The sequence below is a fragment of the Lactuca saligna genome, chromosome 1 (genome assembly GCF_052625555.1).
Source record: "Lactuca saligna cultivar CGN05327 chromosome 1, ASM5262555v1, whole genome shotgun sequence".
In the NCBI taxonomy this organism is placed as follows: Eukaryota; Viridiplantae; Streptophyta; class Magnoliopsida; order Asterales; family Asteraceae; genus Lactuca; species Lactuca saligna.
In genome coordinates this window covers 31,855,815-31,871,711 of record NC_136417.1, presented here as the reverse complement: position 1 = coordinate 31,871,711, position 15,897 = coordinate 31,855,815, and the positions used below count along the sequence as shown (strand labels likewise).

The 15,897-nt window shown below is 37.3% G+C and overlaps 2 protein-coding genes across 2 annotated transcripts; one reads left to right on the top strand and one right to left on the bottom strand.

Moving 5' to 3' along the window:
- The first annotated feature begins 8,509 nt into the window (after positions 1-8,509).
- Positions 8,510-9,595, top strand: LOC145031374 (uncharacterized). Its single transcript, XM_078979916.1, has 6 exons — positions 8,510-8,638; positions 8,765-8,791; positions 8,881-8,943; positions 9,045-9,123; positions 9,205-9,250; positions 9,360-9,595. Exons 1-6 carry the CDS (start codon positions 8,600-8,602, stop codon positions 9,367-9,369), a joined length of 264 nt encoding a protein of 87 aa, XP_078836042.1. The 5' UTR covers positions 8,510-8,599; the 3' UTR covers positions 9,370-9,595.
- Positions 9,596-9,709: 114 nt separating this feature from the next.
- LOC145031363 (D-3-phosphoglycerate dehydrogenase 3, chloroplastic-like) lies at positions 9,710-12,106 on the bottom strand. The gene is made up of 3 exons (XM_078979907.1): positions 11,420-12,106; positions 10,714-11,198; positions 9,710-10,633 (listed from the first exon to the last, which is right to left on the bottom strand). The coding sequence occupies exons 1-3, from the start codon at positions 12,021-12,023 to the stop codon at positions 9,866-9,868; spliced, it is 1,857 nt and encodes a 618-aa protein (XP_078836033.1). The 5' UTR covers positions 12,024-12,106; the 3' UTR covers positions 9,710-9,865.
- Between the last annotated feature and the right edge of the window lie 3,791 nt (positions 12,107-15,897).

Sequence of the window (15,897 nt, the reverse complement as noted above, 5' to 3'; positions counted from 1 at the left end):
TTCTTAGTTATTTTGGTAATACGTTGGAGTTTGAGTATTTAATATGTATGGTAATTATACCCTCTCCTTTATGTTTATTACTATGATTTGTTGCATGTGGCAGGGGCCCATCATTAACTATTTTGTTCCAATATTTTCATATATATTAATTTGATGGATTGATTCTTAATAAATGAAGCGGTGGCATTGAAGTTCTAAGGAATTAATATTTCTTTTAAGACAAAACATAAAAAATGATCCTTGTGGTTTCCGAAAATTTGAAGTTCAGTCCCTAATCTTTAAAAACCTCACAGATGGTCCCTATGGTTTCAAAACTTTTAATAGATGGTCCTTTTCGCTAACTCCGTTAGCTTTTGACCGTTAATCGAATGACATTTATGTCATTTCACAATCACAAGGACCATTTATGAAGTTTTGCCTTATTTAATATATATATATATATATATATATATATATATATATATATATATATATAATTATTTAATATTAATTGGTCTCTCTCTCTCTCTCTCTCTCTTGTTAAGACGCATCACCACTAACACCCTCTATTATTGTTTTGCTCGACTCCTACTTTTCCTAAAGCCACAGCTCCGGTAAGATAAGCTAATAGTTGATGAAGAGATCCCATTGGAAAAAACGGTTGTCAACCTCCCCCCCCCCTCCCTCGATTGTTGAGCAAACCCACAAACCCCCACTTGTTGTGCTGTTTCTGCTCTTTCCCTCCCTTTCTTCTTCTTTTTTCTGCCAACATCTCCACCTCCCCTTCATGGCTTATTGTGTGATGTTGCAGAGCGTCGATATGCACATTTGGGTTTACAAACTGTATAACAAATCCAATTAAAAAACAACATTTTAGAAGATGATTATTCTTTGGAGCAATATGTTGATCAGTTGGTGTGTGCAACAATTACAAACATAGAACCATTGGCCAAAGTGTAGCTAATAATTGCAGATTCCATTCCCAAAACCATAAGAAAAACCAGTGAGAAAAAAGTAGAACCGATTATGTGATAAAAGATCTGATTTATTTGTTGTAAACAATCGATTATGTTTCAATCGATTCCAGCTCATCTGAGATCTGATTTCATTCTCAAAATTTGAGATTAAATTTGGTTGATCGATTTAGATGATGCTTTTTGCTTTTGATCGATAGCAATAAGAAACAAATCATTAAATTTGTCAAGATCTCATAATAAGGGTTGGTTTTTGCTCGTCGTCATAGGGGGAGGACGGGATGGCAGTTGGTGGTTCTTGGAAGTTGATGCCACCTCTGGTAGGGATATTGTTATCTGAGAAAAGAAGCAAAGAGAGAGGAGGTTTGGCAGTGGTTAAAGGGTGTGTTTGGGTTGTTGCTGATTGGTAAAAATGGTGAGAAGAGGTGGCTCCTAGTGGTGTTCGGTGGTCACAACAACAACAACAACAACAACACTCCTTGGTGGTGGTTGTTCTTGACAGTGAAAGAAGAAAAGGAAAACAGAAAACGTGAAGGGTGGGTGTGGCAATGGATTCTACAATGCAAAAAGCCTTTGATCTTCTTTCGTCTAATTAAAATTGTAGTTACAGCAATGTATTTTTGGTTTGTATAATGTTTGACTTCCAATTATACAACGGGAGAGAGAGAGAGAGAGAGAGAGAGAGAGAGAGCATTTAATATTAAATAATTATATTTTTTTCTTTTTTTAAATAAAGCAAAACTTCATAAATGGTCCATATGATTGTGAAATGATAGAAATGTCCATCACTTAACGGCCAAAAGCTAACGGAGTTGGCGAAAAGGACCATCTATTAAAAGTTTTGAAACCACATGGACCATCTGTGAGATTTTAAAGATTAGGGACTAAACTTCAGATTTTTGAAAACTACAGGGACTATTTTTGAAGTTTTGTCTTCTTTTAATCCACATGCTAAGAGCCTATCTATTCAAAATACTATAATATGAACCTTGATTTTGATTTTGATATATATATATATATATATATATATATATATATATATATATATATAATTGTAAAGGTCTCCCTCTGTTGCTATCTATAAACACCATCATATTGTCAAATTTATAATGTTGTTAACAATAAAAGAAAGATCCATACCAATGGCCTCAATATTTAAGGGGATGAGTGAAAGAGTTGTCTAGAATTGTTAAAGAGATTTGGGATTTTGTTTCCAATAAATTTGATAAAGTCATGTAAAATTGGCCCAAGTTGATTAGCAACATATTCAAGAGGCTTTCAGAATTGGACAAAGATACCCTTACCATGCCCTTTTCAGAATTAAAAAAATATTAAACAAGTGACTTAAAAAAATATTAATCAAGCCACAAGCAAACAATGTAATATGCAAGGTAGAATCATTTTGGATGAGCTGTTGTTACTAAATATAGAAAATGGACTTTAGTTAGATGCGAAGAAGATGGATTGAGGGTTGTGTTGTTTCTAGTACAACATCCGTGTTGTCCCAATGACTCGCCTACAAATGAATTAGTCCTCAAAAGATGTTTTAGACAATGCAACCTTATAATTTAAGCTAGTTACAAACTTAAATGTCTCAAAAAGACTATGGGCAGGAGTAATTTTAATCTTCAAATGCTTTACTAAGGTTGACTTCTTACCCACCATAGATTTCAATATGTATTTAATCTTGAAGTTTGATTCATGTTCAAGTTTGTATTGATACTATTGATGGATGTGTTAAATGTTCCCAATTGTGCTCTATCAATTCGAGTTGGTTTTGTGCTTATTTTTGTAGTATGCTAGAGTGATGCTTCTGTTTTGTAGAATGTGGGTCAATATCAATATGACTTTGGATTTTCAGGATTTTTTCATGTTGGACTTGGTGGAATTGCTTATTTAAGTCTGATCTGACCTTGCTTCCACTCTAAGTAGACTTCAGCAACAGTCCCTGAGTTGCTCCTACAAGATCACAGAGAAAAGAGGCCGTCAGCCGTTTCCCTGGAGAAGGCTCCCGGAAAAACGCTCCGTCGGTTAAGTGAGCAGGGTTTAGAGAGTGTGTATGAGCGTAGCTTGGAGAAGGCGTTTTACCTATCGGGGTTATGAGCTTATCCTTTTATAGTCAACGATCCTGCTCATCCGTACGAGTGACGACGATTGACAAGGCACCATACCGTCTTGCACCTCCTAAGATGCAAGAGTTATCCTCTCAGTTGCAAGAGTTGTTAGGAAAAGGGTTTATTTGGCCGAGCAGTTCTCCTTGGGGAGCACCGATCCTTTTTGTCACAAAGAAAGATGGTTTATAACGGATGTGCATCGATTACCGAGACTTGAACAAGTTGACGCTGAAAAACCGTTATCCATTGCCAAGGATTGATGATCACTTTGACCAACTACAAGTGGCATCTTGGTTTTCTAAGATTGATTTGAGGTCAGGCTACCATCATATGAGGGTACGAGAGGAGGATATTCAGAAGATGACATTTTGAAATCGCTATGGGCACTACGAGTTCATAGTGATGCCTGTTGGGCTCACCAACTGCGCCGACGACACTCATGGATCTCATGAACTGGGTGTGCAGGCCCATGTTGGATCGATCGATGATCATCTTCATTGATGAAAATCTGGTCTATTTGAAGATCGGAGAGCAGTACGAGGAGCACTTACGCAAGATTATTGGTGTTTTGAGGATGGAGAGGCTCTATGTTGTACGAATTTTGGTTGCGCGAGGTTCAATTTTTGGGACACCTCGTCAATCAGAATGGTATCTTGGTCGACCCAACCAAGATAGAGGTGGTGATGCAATGGGGACTACCGAGATCTCCATATAATATTTGGAGCTTCCTCGGTTTGACGGGATATTATCGGAGATTCATTAGAGACTTCTCCAAGATTGTTGTTCCTCTCATTAGGTTGACAAGGAAGGATGTTGTGCTCAATTGGGGTCCTGAGTAGCAGACATCATTCAAGACTCTCTACCAGACACTATGTGAGGTGTTGGTACTTGCCCTCCCTGAGGGAGTTGAGAATTTCGTGGTCTTCTGAGATGCATCCGTTGTAGTGTTGGGTGTTGTGTTGATGTAGAGGGGGCATGTGATTGCATACGCTTCGAGGCAGATGAAGCCTCACGAAGCAAAGTATCTTACTCATGATTTGGAGTGGGGGCAGTGGTTTTCGCCCTCAATATTTGGCACCACTATCTCTATGGTGTCCGGTGTAACATCTATACGGACCATAAGAATCTGAGATATCTTATGGATCAACCTAACCTGAACACGAGGAAGAGGAGGCGGTTAGTGCCCCGATTTGGGATGTGTGTATGAGGATAATTCTGATGATACATATCTTAAAGATTTTCAAATAAGCACATGTGGAGGCCATAAAGGAAGAAAATCGAAAAAGTGAGCCGTTGATCGGCTAGATTTCAGCCTTTGATGTCGACAACCAAGGGCTTTTGACTCTTTATGGGCCGGTATGGCTACCTTATATGGGTGGGGATCGGCATATTTTAATGCAGGAGGCCCACAAGTCGAGATTTTCCATTCATCCAGGCGACCAAGATGTATCTTGACTTGAAGCATAGTTACTGGTGGCGATGTATGAAGAGAGATGTGGCCTGGTTTGTAGAGCGATGTTTGACTTGTTGAAAGGTCATGGTTGAGCACCCTCATGGAAAGTTGCATCCCTTAGAGGTTCCACTATGGAAGTGTGAGCAAATCACCATGGATTTTATTATAAAGTTTCTGAGGAATGCGAAGGGTGTTGATTCTATCTATGTGATAGTGGATCGTTTGATGAAGGGTGCTCACTTTCTAGCCATTAGCAGGAGCTCTTCTGCATAGAAAATTTATGAGATTTATGTTCGAGAGGTGGTGGCTCGACATGGGGTTCTAACTTTGATTGTATCAGAACGGGATGTTTATTTTACTTTTAGGTTCTGGAAGAGGTATCAAAAGGAGTTGGGTACCCAGATACACTTAAGTATTGCATATCATCCACAGACGGACAGGCTGAGCGAGCAGACTATTCAGACGTTCGTGGATATGTTACGTGCCTATATCATTGAATTTGGTGGGAGGAGGTGTCAGACTCCTATCTCCCGTTGGCTGAGTTTTCTTATAACAACCGCCACCATGCCAGTATTTGCATGCCTCCCTTTGAGCTTCTGTATGGGAGGAGGTGTAGGACTCCTATTTATTGGGGTGAGGTTAGACAGAGGGTTATGGGGAACGTGAAGGTGGTGCTCAATATGACCGAGCTTATTCAGCAGGTTAGACATAGATTGCTGATGGCCTAGAGCCGCCAGAAGAGTTATGTGAATCGGAGATGCTTTGAGCTAGAGTTCCAGGTGGGGGATTTGGTACTTATGAACGTGTCACCATGGAAGGGTGTTATCTGCTTCCGGAAGCGGGGCAATTTGGGCCCCAGGTTTATCAGCCTATTCAGAGTGTTGGCCCGGGTGTGCAAGGTGGCTTAATGGTTGGAGTTACCAGAGGAGTTGAGGCAGATTCATGATACCTTCCACAATTCCTAGTTAAGGAAGTGTATAGCTGACAAGACAATTGTGGTCCCTTTGGAGTACATTCAGGTCGATGATCACTTGATTTACGTTGAGAAGCCCGTGTCAATTTTGGATCAGAGAGTGAAGACTTTAAGGAATAAGGTAATGAACTTGGTCAAAATTCAGTGGCAACACCGGAAAGGCTCGGAGTGGATATGGGAGCCCAAGTCTGAGATACACGAGCACTATCCTGATATGTTTCCTGAAGATCACTTCGAGGGCGAAGTCTAATTCTAGTGGGGGAGAATTGTAACATCCGATTATTAGGTATTTCTATCTAAGCCCTTAACCTAATTAAAGTTTGCTTATTTGGTCCCTTGTTGTTTAAATTTTGCAATTCAGTCGTACATTGGGCGTACTAAGTCGGGTTACACATGACGTACTCGTGAGAAGTTCAGATCGAGGAGTCCATGTTAGTACGCCATGCATACATATAGTACGCCGGGCGTACTAGCCCAATCTCTAAAACCGTAAATTTTAGGGTTTCACCCTTATTTAAAGAAATTAACTCACCTTTGGACCTCCCATAGTCATCTGACACTCCTTCCAAACCCTAATCTCGAGTGTTTTCCTTGTGAGTAAAAATCTTGAAGCTTGGTGGTGATTTTGGTGGCCTTTTGTTAAATAAGAAGATTAGTGAAGAAGGCGGTGTTGCTTGCAAGCTCTTGGATCCAAAAACTACTCCTCATTATTCATCTTTTTCTGGAATAAAGTTTATACCTTGATGAGTATCCTTTTTGATCTTCATGGATGAGTTTTATGAGCACTCCAGAGAATATTAGCTGTCCTTTCATGCATTTTAGGTCTTGTAGATTCATAAAATGGTTGCTTGATCATTTCCTTTGGTCCATGCATGATTAAATTAACTTAGAGTGTGATGAAAGTTAAATTTTGTTGCATTGGGTCCTTTCTATCCATGCAAATGCTTAAAGTCGATGGCTTTATGGGTTAAGACACCCTAGGATGGCCAGACCTGAAATTGGGATAGGTGTCTTAATGGATTAATACATAAAAGTTGATGAAGTTGGATCAGGCAGAGTATGTTGGGCGTACTCTTGGCTACGCCCCACATAGCCAGCCCCATCTCCGATTGGTAGCTGATCGAGTTGTACACCCCGCGTAAGAGAGAGTATGCCTAATGTACGCGCTGAGCTGTTAACTTTCGTTGACTTTTAACCTTTGGTCAAGATTTAGTGTTTTGGACAATGGGAAGGGCAAAATGGTCTTTTTGCCTTTAAGGGACTTAATTGTGGGATTTATACTCGCGAGTTGAGTTATGGACCTTAATTATTAAGTAGGGTTAATTATTTTGTGGATTAGGCGAAGTCTAGTTCCGATAGTTCGTGTGAGAGATTTATCTATCATTAGTATCAGGTGAGTTTTCTCACTTATTCTTACATGTGTGGTAGAATAGCTATATTTGTGGTGACCATTTGGGTCCAAATGATATCTTACATTATGTTGTGTATGTGTGACCGACACTGCGGATAGTCTCCAGGATTGTTGATAACCTATATGTTGTGTTGTTTCCCACTGTGACTGCTGATAGTCCCAAATGTTGCTAATAACCCATAGATGTTTATTTTAGGTTGTAATGTAGGTGGTATTTTAAGGAACTCACTAATCTTTGTGATTACAGTTGTTGATTTATGTGTTTTAGGTACTTCTGAGGACCGCGGAAAGGAAAAGGTCTGATTGTACACACTTGCTGGGAGATTTGCTGTTGGGACAGTTTGAAATAATCTGACATTTTGTGATGATGTTTGTTTTAAACACTTTTGTTTTTGATGACTTGGTTTGTGAAACTTTATTTTGGTAAATTAAAATTGAAAATTTTGGTTTAAAATTTGAGATGTTACATTCTATGAACCAATTTGTACTTAAGCACTAAGGGAAATAGTAGGAAATAGATGGTTTCGAGGAACACCATCAATTTATATGGGCATTTGAAGTAAAATCTATAGAAGAAATTGATTTCATTGTTGTACATTTGACTTTGACTTAGCAAATGTTATTCATGTGCTAGAGACCTTCATTGTGACACAAAATTAATTGGAAGGCTTTGCATTGTTAAAGATTTTAGAAGCTTCTACAACCTTCCCCTTTTGGTTCCAAATACCAATTCTTGATTATTTTTTGTAGGTAATAAAAAAGGCCTTCTGTCACTGACTCAGAAGCTCTCCTCCACCACTAAAAGTTGTCTGGAAGCAGGAACACCAAAGTTGTCGTTTGGCTGTTGTCGTAGTGAACCAAAGATATGAGGTACGACGTGTGGTGGGGCGACAACACCTGGAGGTTGTGAAGAGATATCATGCGTTGTTGGTGGTGATCGGAAGAAGCCATGTTTCTACAAGTTTGCTTATAAATTTTACTTATTGTAGATATTTATATAGACTTTGTTGATTTCTAATTATTGGTTATGGTTGCAGGATAGCAAACCTTTTTTCTAAATGGCGCAAAGTTATGGTTCCAAAAAGGATTTGTTTTTTTCCATTTCAATTGAAAGAAGAGTACATTTTCGTTGCTTACATTTAGCCATTAATTAGGTCAAATGCAAGAAATAATACTATACTTTATGTTTTCTATACAAATATATAAACAGACTCTTCTCTCACTAGCAACAACTGAAATGTAGTCTCCATGCACGACAGTGTTGCATTACTATAAGTCTGCATCCACAAGAACATCCACACCTTGAAGGATATGATAGAGAACATACACAACTCATCCCCTTTTCCATTTCCATAAATGCGTCCCTATGTAACGATCTTTCTAGGCATTCCTAGATTAGAATTCCAAATATATATATAAAAAAAAACCTTAAAAAACCAATTAAAAAAGTAACATGTTCACTAGGGACTCACTAGTTTATACAAATGATCAAACACATGGAATCAATTAGGTACCGACTTTGTTCGTAGAGGAGCAAAGTTGTAATGTAAATATTAGTTTAGGGACCATTCATGTAACTGATGCATAATGTTGAATAGAAAAGAGGGGTTTACGTCTATCTAGGGTTTTGTTTCCGCTCAGCCAGAAACCAAAGGACTCGGGAGAAGATCTCTGTCTCGTATTCAACAAGCAGCCATGGCGACTAAAGTTCAGAGGATCATGACCCAACCTATCGTACGTATTCTTTCCTTCTCCAAAACCAACTTAATTAACTGGGATCCCTAATTGGTTTCCCGCATTTTCACTTTTATTTTTAAGTTACGACTAATGGAATCTTTAACTTTCTCCTCTTAATTCCAGAACCTGATATTCAGATTCCTTCAAAGTGTAAGCTCTACTCACATTTTAAATTTCATTCAATGGTTTGTTTGGACGAATTGGCTGATTTTCTGAGTTTTACGCTGTGTACGAAACAGAAAGCGCGTATCCAGATATGGCTGTTTGAACAGAAGGATTTGAGGATCGAAGGTCGTATAATTGTAAGTCTAATTATCCTGAGCATGAATTTTACGATCTTTTAACTTGTAATTTTGTAACTTGATGATAATTACAATTTCGTATGCTTGGTTGTTTGATGTAGGGTTTTGATGAGTACATGAATTTGGTTCTTGAGGATGCAGAGGAAGTCAGTATAAAGAAGAAAACTAGAAAGGCTCTAGGTCAGTTAGCTTGATTATCCTTCTTTCTATCGATCTTGTTCTCGGTGTCCTTTTTTCTAACCTTCAAGTTTTGGATTTTAGGAAGGATTCTGTTGAAAGGAGACAACATTACTCTGATGATGAATACGTATGTAAATCATTATCTACATCCTTCCACACACATTGCATTGTAGCTTCTATTCTATTACCTGCAACTCATTTTACTAACTTGCATCTGTTGTATTATATGTATTCAGAGGAAAATAATCAGGAGCATTTATTTGCATGAGGATAAAACTGATTGGTACATCACATGAAGCTAAAATGAAGATTCAGGACTTGATCAGTTTCTTTGGACGTTTTACCACTTTGATCATGTATTGGTCACCATTTTACTACAATATATACTTGACAACAAGTATGTTAAATAGCTATAGTCAGCACCTTAAAATTGTATTCAGACGTTCGGCTAATGGAATGTTTCTTTTTCACACTTGATGAGTTAAGTGCTTAATCTGGATAGTTATGAAATTTGCCTATTTAGACGTTTTATTCGGTCTTGGAAAAGTAGAAAAAGATGTACAACATTTTATCCATGCATACATCATTCTCAATCACTTGCTCCTTTTCTTGGAGCTAGAATTTATAAATAGATTACAAACACCACAACATCACACGACCTCAAACTCTTCATTGTGAGGATTGTACTTTGTACTAATAATCTCTTAACTTGCCCCTATCATCACAACACTATAAGATCTTATTATAAGCCAAGAAACACAAACTCTTCAACAGCTGCCACATCACCAATTTTCTTGAGGGTACTTTTGTCCGGTTCTTCATCAACACCAATCGCCATAATCGCCTTCTTCCCCCTAACAGTTCTCCCGACACTCATAAAACTCACATTCACATTATTCATTCCGAGAATACCCCCAACCATTCCAATCATCCCTGGTTGGTCCACCTGGCGACACAATATCAAGTTCCCTTCAAGACTCACATCCACACCAAATGACCCCACACGTGTCAAATGAGGTGTCCCATATTTCACTCTCCCTTCAACACTAATCTCATCATTATCACTCAAAGCACTTGCAAATTTCGATTTCACATTGCTTATCTGGACTTGAATCGAATCAAACGGACACCCTGGCGATGAGTTGGCAAACACCCGTTCTTCAGAAATTTGTAACCCTTTCTGTTTAGCTATGAAGTCAGCATTAACAAGGTTGATTATGGAATCAGAGATTGGTTCTATGATGCCTTTTACAATCATAGCCCTTACAAGTCTCGTGTCCAGGTCATCAGGATCACGTGCTGACCTGTACACCACCTTTACAGACTTAATCCCACTTCCTCCAGCAACCAACTGTACAGCTAGTCTTCCCAGCTTCTCAGTTAGTGCCACGTAAGGTGCCAGCTCAGATAAAACCTCGGGGGCTACCATTGGAGCATTAACCGCGGTTGCAGAGAGTTCTCCTTGTAAGGCTCCAACTACAGCTTCTGCTATTTCAACAGCTACACCTTCCTGATGTTTGTATAATTAACCGTGGTTAAGTTAAAAAGGGGTGAGAGTGAGAGGATTATAATTACAATTTAAAATCATACTTGTGCCTCTTTTGTGCTAGCTCCAAGATGAGGTGTTGCAGTGACGTTTTCATGGTGGACTAATTTACTATCTTTGGGTGGCTCTTCGGTGAACACATCTAAGGCTGCCTGTGCAACGACTCCAGAATCAAGGGCTTTCAGTAAGGCGTCTTCATCAATGACTCCACCACGAGCAACATTGATGATTCGGACTCCTTTTTTCATCTTTGAAAAGGTTTCATCGTTGAAAACTTTTGAAGTTGTTGGAGTGAGTGGCATATGGAGGGAGATGAAATCTGCAGTTGAAATGGCTTGGTCGAAAGAGATGAGTTCGACACCAATGGCACGGGCCCTGTCTGCTGGTGCGTATGGATCGTGTGCAACCACATGCATGCCTAGGCCTTTTGCACGTCTAGCAACCTCAGATCCGACCTTCCCGAATCCCATGATCGCTAATGTCTTCCCCACCATGGAAACTCCGACGTACTTGTTACGCTGCCATTTGCCTGTAAAAAAACGATTGAAAACTCAGATTGTGAGATAGATCTGGTTGATATGAGCTGTAAAAGGAGTAAAAAGTAGCTGGTGTCAGAAAACTTTTTTTCCAGATCATAAGATGGATCTGACGAATGTGAGATAACAGGGGAATTTCATCTCAGAGAAGGAAGAAGTCATCCATGGCAGATATTGGGGAAGGAAAATAGAGAAGAGAGAGGGATTTAGGTACCAGCTTTCATGGAGGCATCAGCCTGTGCGACATTACGAGCCATAGCAGACAACAAAGCAATGGCGTGTTCGGCAGCAGCAATAGTGTTGGCAGTAGGAGCATTAACAACAAGGCATCCAAATTCAGTGGCAGCTTGTAGATCTACATTATCGATACCTACACCAGCTCTTCCAACGACCTTCAATCGACCTTTGGCGGCTTCAAAAACCTGACGGTTAACTTTTGTACCACTTCTGACGATCAAGGCATCGCACATGGAGATCTTGGAACACAAATCGTCCGGAGAGAGGTTGTAGGAGCAATCAACGTTGGCGAAGCTTTTGAGAAGATCGAGACCTGCATCTCCAAGTTTTTCTGAGACAAGGATGGTCGGTTTGGAATTGGAGAAAATGGAATCGAGATTCGAGGCGGTTGAAGAGAGATTTGGGGAATCTTCGGTTTTAAGAACATTGGTGATAGTTAGATATTGAAATCGAGGAGTTGAAGGAGAAAATCTTGGGGGAACTGAAAATGAGGAAGGTAGGAATGAAGATTTGAAAGGGGTGGCGTAGGTTGGGAGGTTGATTGAAGATTTTGAAGAAGAAGGAACAGTTGAAGCGATCATGGCGGAAATCAACGGAAATATCAATTTGGTTTCTTTCCTTTTTCTTTGGGGTGATTTTTGCGGGAGAACCGTCGGTGTCTTTATAAGCGCCAACAATCATTCGTATCTACATGCCACTAATTGATTAATAATATACTAAATGTTACAAAACCAGTCCCTCGAGTATTTCTTAATGGATAAATTTTGCATGTATATTTCTTTTCCTAACTTTGTGTTAATATGGGTAGCAAACTGTTTTTGTTGTTAAATAGGACACTAAAGTTATTAAATCATTATTATTCAGGACACTCATGTTACTGGTTACTTGAGACATGATGAGATATTGTCGTTATTTTACACAAATGTATGCGGTGTAACAACCAAATATATATAACAAGTATATATAACATATGTCTGAATACTTAAAAACAAATCAAATATCACACTGCAAATAAAATTAACTTTAAACATGAAGACATACAATTAGAATATTCATCCACTTTACATACATTACATTAGACATCACCACAATAACAAGAATACGGTTATTCAAGATACTCATGTTTGGTGCAAATCGGATATCCTCCATCAAAAAGCCAGCTTCGGAAGCTATTGTGATGACTACTTGATGGGTGTTATGGAGCTTAGAAGACGCCATGGCTTTTGGAGACAAAAGTAAACAAAAAAAAAAAAAAAAAAAAAAAAAGAGCTGATTTTTTACTTTATAATTGACTGTTCTTTTAATTGGTTTGTGAACAGGAATAAAAATATTGCCATAACCTAGGTTTCTTAGATTCAAAACCCATTTTTTTCTATTCCTTTATAATTGTTTTTTCCTCAAACAAGTTTCCTGCTTAAAATATGGAATGCACACAACAACAAGAAGATATGAACTCTTAACAGTTGTAAATGTAAACGTCTTTTTTTTTTTTTTTTTTTTGGAACGACAATATTTTATTAAAAAACTAGCAACACCAACAAAACCATTGCAAAATAGAAGAAGCTAAAGTTGGATTATGCAACAACTAACCAAAGAAAAACTTGTTTCCCTACATTTATAGGAAATCCAAAAGAAAGACCTATCGACAATATCATAAAAAACAAGGGATTTATTAGGATTACCTGTCCCAAAAAACAATGGAATTTCTATAATTCCAAATGGCCCAAAAAGTTGTAGCCACAACCGCATCAAACGCCTTCATCTGTCGTGTAGTAATCAACCTGGTAGAATCAGTCCAAGAATTGAACGACTTGACACTAACTTGCATATGAGACTGAACACCCCACCAAACAACAATCTGATGCCAAAGATCCATCAACATTGAGCACCCCAGAAACAAATGATCGATATTCTCCATCACCGAAGAGCAAACCGGACACATAATAGAAAGAACTAAAATTCTTCTAGTAGACAAACGCTCCCTAGTAGGATTAGCAACTAAGCTAACACGCCAAAGAAGGATATTCAGCTTGATAGGAATCCAAGAATTTCATCTGGTCTAACATCCCTAACTAGGAAGCATGTTGCTATCAAGAAAATCTTTGGCTGACACAACTGTAAAACAAACTGAAGGATCAAATACCATCCCAATCGATATGGACGATCAGCAAGCTCCACACCTTGCATCAATTCTATCAACGCATTCCACTGAGACTCCTCGATACCCCCCCCCCCCCCCCCCCCGGACTCCTCCTGAGAGACTCAACCGACCACCTAAACGAGAACATGAAGGAAACCGAACCGACCTTATGAAGATCAAGAGCAAAAACCCTCTAAAAAAAAAAAAAAAAAAAAAAAAAGGATGATCACCAATCCACGTATCCTGCCAGAAATCAATTCTCGTCCCATCTCTAATACAAAAAGGACAGAACGTATGCAAGTCAAAATCATGATCCTTCAAAGATCCCAACACCTTACAAATACCATAGCAAGGACCTTGAGAACCACGAATAGTAGAAATCGAAGAACGCCACCCATCAATGTTAATGTTGTTAATGGATTTTGTAAATGGTTGGTTTTTAAAGAGATTGTGTCTCTAAGGTTCAAAAGCCAAAATAGGCTAAAATAGTGTCTTGAAATATAGTTTGTTGCCCTTGTTATAAATTAAGGATACACAAAATGTGAGTGGAAACTCAACAAAACCCCCTTCCCCTTCCCCTTCCCAAAGGCACTACTTCTTTTTTTTTTCCTTGTAGTAATATATTATGCTTCTGATTCTAACATTTTGCGAGTCTTTATAAAATTGACATAAATGATATTTTATTTAATAACAAACCTACACATTGATCGTACATAACTAAAAACTTACAAAGTAAACCCCAAATAATAAAATTTAACTCTGTGCATTGCATAATGGCGTCTTTGTAATCAATCAGCACAACTTTACCAATTAGTTTCTAGTCTTCTAAAAATATAATTAATAAAATAAGATGAAGCAACATTATTTTATGTAAGGTTCCTTATCCTTCTTTATACATGTGATTTCTAATTAAAGAATTATTATATATAAAAGAATCATAGTCTTTTTGAATACAGGAGAACTAGTGAAGATTTCAATAATTGAAGGTGTGTGCGATGGGAATAATTATTTTATAAGTAAAAGAAAGACTCACCAATCATAACCAAAATGAAACCGGAGATACTCATACAATAAAACTAAAAATCGATAATAACAAAAAGACTATATTCTCGTTTTCATGTTATATTTTAGTTATTATCGTACAACGAGTGACATAACTAACGAGCGACAAGCTGTGCCGTTAAGTTTTTATGTATGGTAAAATCAATTCTTTTGAAAACTTCATCCATATATCTGGGATATATAACATTGTTATCTATGATCCGTTGTACTGATTTAGGGGATATGTTACATTAATAAAACTTGGGTCTAGTTTTTTCCTTTTAAATGATCATAATCAAATTTGAAATCGGGTCAATTGTAAATTGTAAACTTATATAAGTCTCTTCTTATTTAAAGTCTTATATATGATATAAACCGACAATAATTTCGCAACTTGTATATCAAATGTTCTCTTTTATGTATTTTCAAATCAATATCGAGTCCATGTTTAAGAAATTATTTCGAACGCTTGACACATCCAAGTAGTTTTGTTTTTATTTTTTTTTTCTTTGCTTTTGATATACCTACATAACAATTTTAAAACACTGAACGTCAAGTTCGGGATCTTAATTTTTGAGTTTTTTAATCGTAAATTAGTTTGCGGTAAGGAAACCTTTTGCAATTTAACAAATAATAGGGTGTAAAACTTGAAAGAAATAAAAATTTAACCAAAACAATTACAAGTTTTCATATTGTATTGCAAAATACATAAACTAAAATTTCATTCAATATATATATATATATATATATATATATATATATATATATATATATATATATATATATATATATATATATATATATATATATATATATCATTATCTTTATCTTACATACTTATAAAGCATGTATTTTCCCTTGATTGTCATGCATTTGAAACCCCCACAATAATTTGCTAAAACCTCATGCATTTGAAACCCTCAAACCTTTTCACCTTCTTAATAATTAATCACACATAATCAATGGTAATTTATATGAGATAATAATTTGCTAAAACCTCATGCATTTGTATGGTATTAGAATATGTTTGAGTTTTTGGGTTTTAGACTTTAGTAAATGGGTAATCCTTCTGATACGTTGGATTTGAAGTTATCTTATTCGAATTACCCAAAACAAGAGATAAATTAATAATATATGTTCATGCATGTTTTGTACAAGCCCAAATCAAAATACAATATATCATGATCATACAATTAAGTGTCTTTTATTCAATTTTTGGCTTTATAACAAAAGTTTGTTTACGTGGCGAAGAAAGAAAACTTGAAGATGAATAT

Coding starts and splice junctions, on each gene's coding strand:
- LOC145031363 (XM_078979907.1), bottom strand. CDS start 12,023: ATGATCGCTTCAACTGTTCCTTCTTCTTCAAAATCTTCAATCAACCTC. Junction 11,199..11,419: donor TGATGCCTCCATGAAAGCTG/GTACCTAAATCC, acceptor GTTTTTTTACAG/GCAAATGGCAGCGTAACAAG. Junction 10,634..10,713: donor CTAGCACAAAAGAGGCACAA/GTATGATTTTAA, acceptor TACAAACATCAG/GAAGGTGTAGCTGTTGAAAT.
- LOC145031374 (XM_078979916.1), top strand. CDS start 8,600: ATGGCGACTAAAGTTCAGAGGATCATGACCCAACCTATC. Junction 8,639..8,764: donor GGATCATGACCCAACCTATC/GTACGTATTCTT, acceptor TCTTAATTCCAG/AACCTGATATTCAGATTCCT. Junction 8,944..9,044: donor GGATCGAAGGTCGTATAATT/GTAAGTCTAATT, acceptor TGTTTGATGTAG/GGTTTTGATGAGTACATGAA.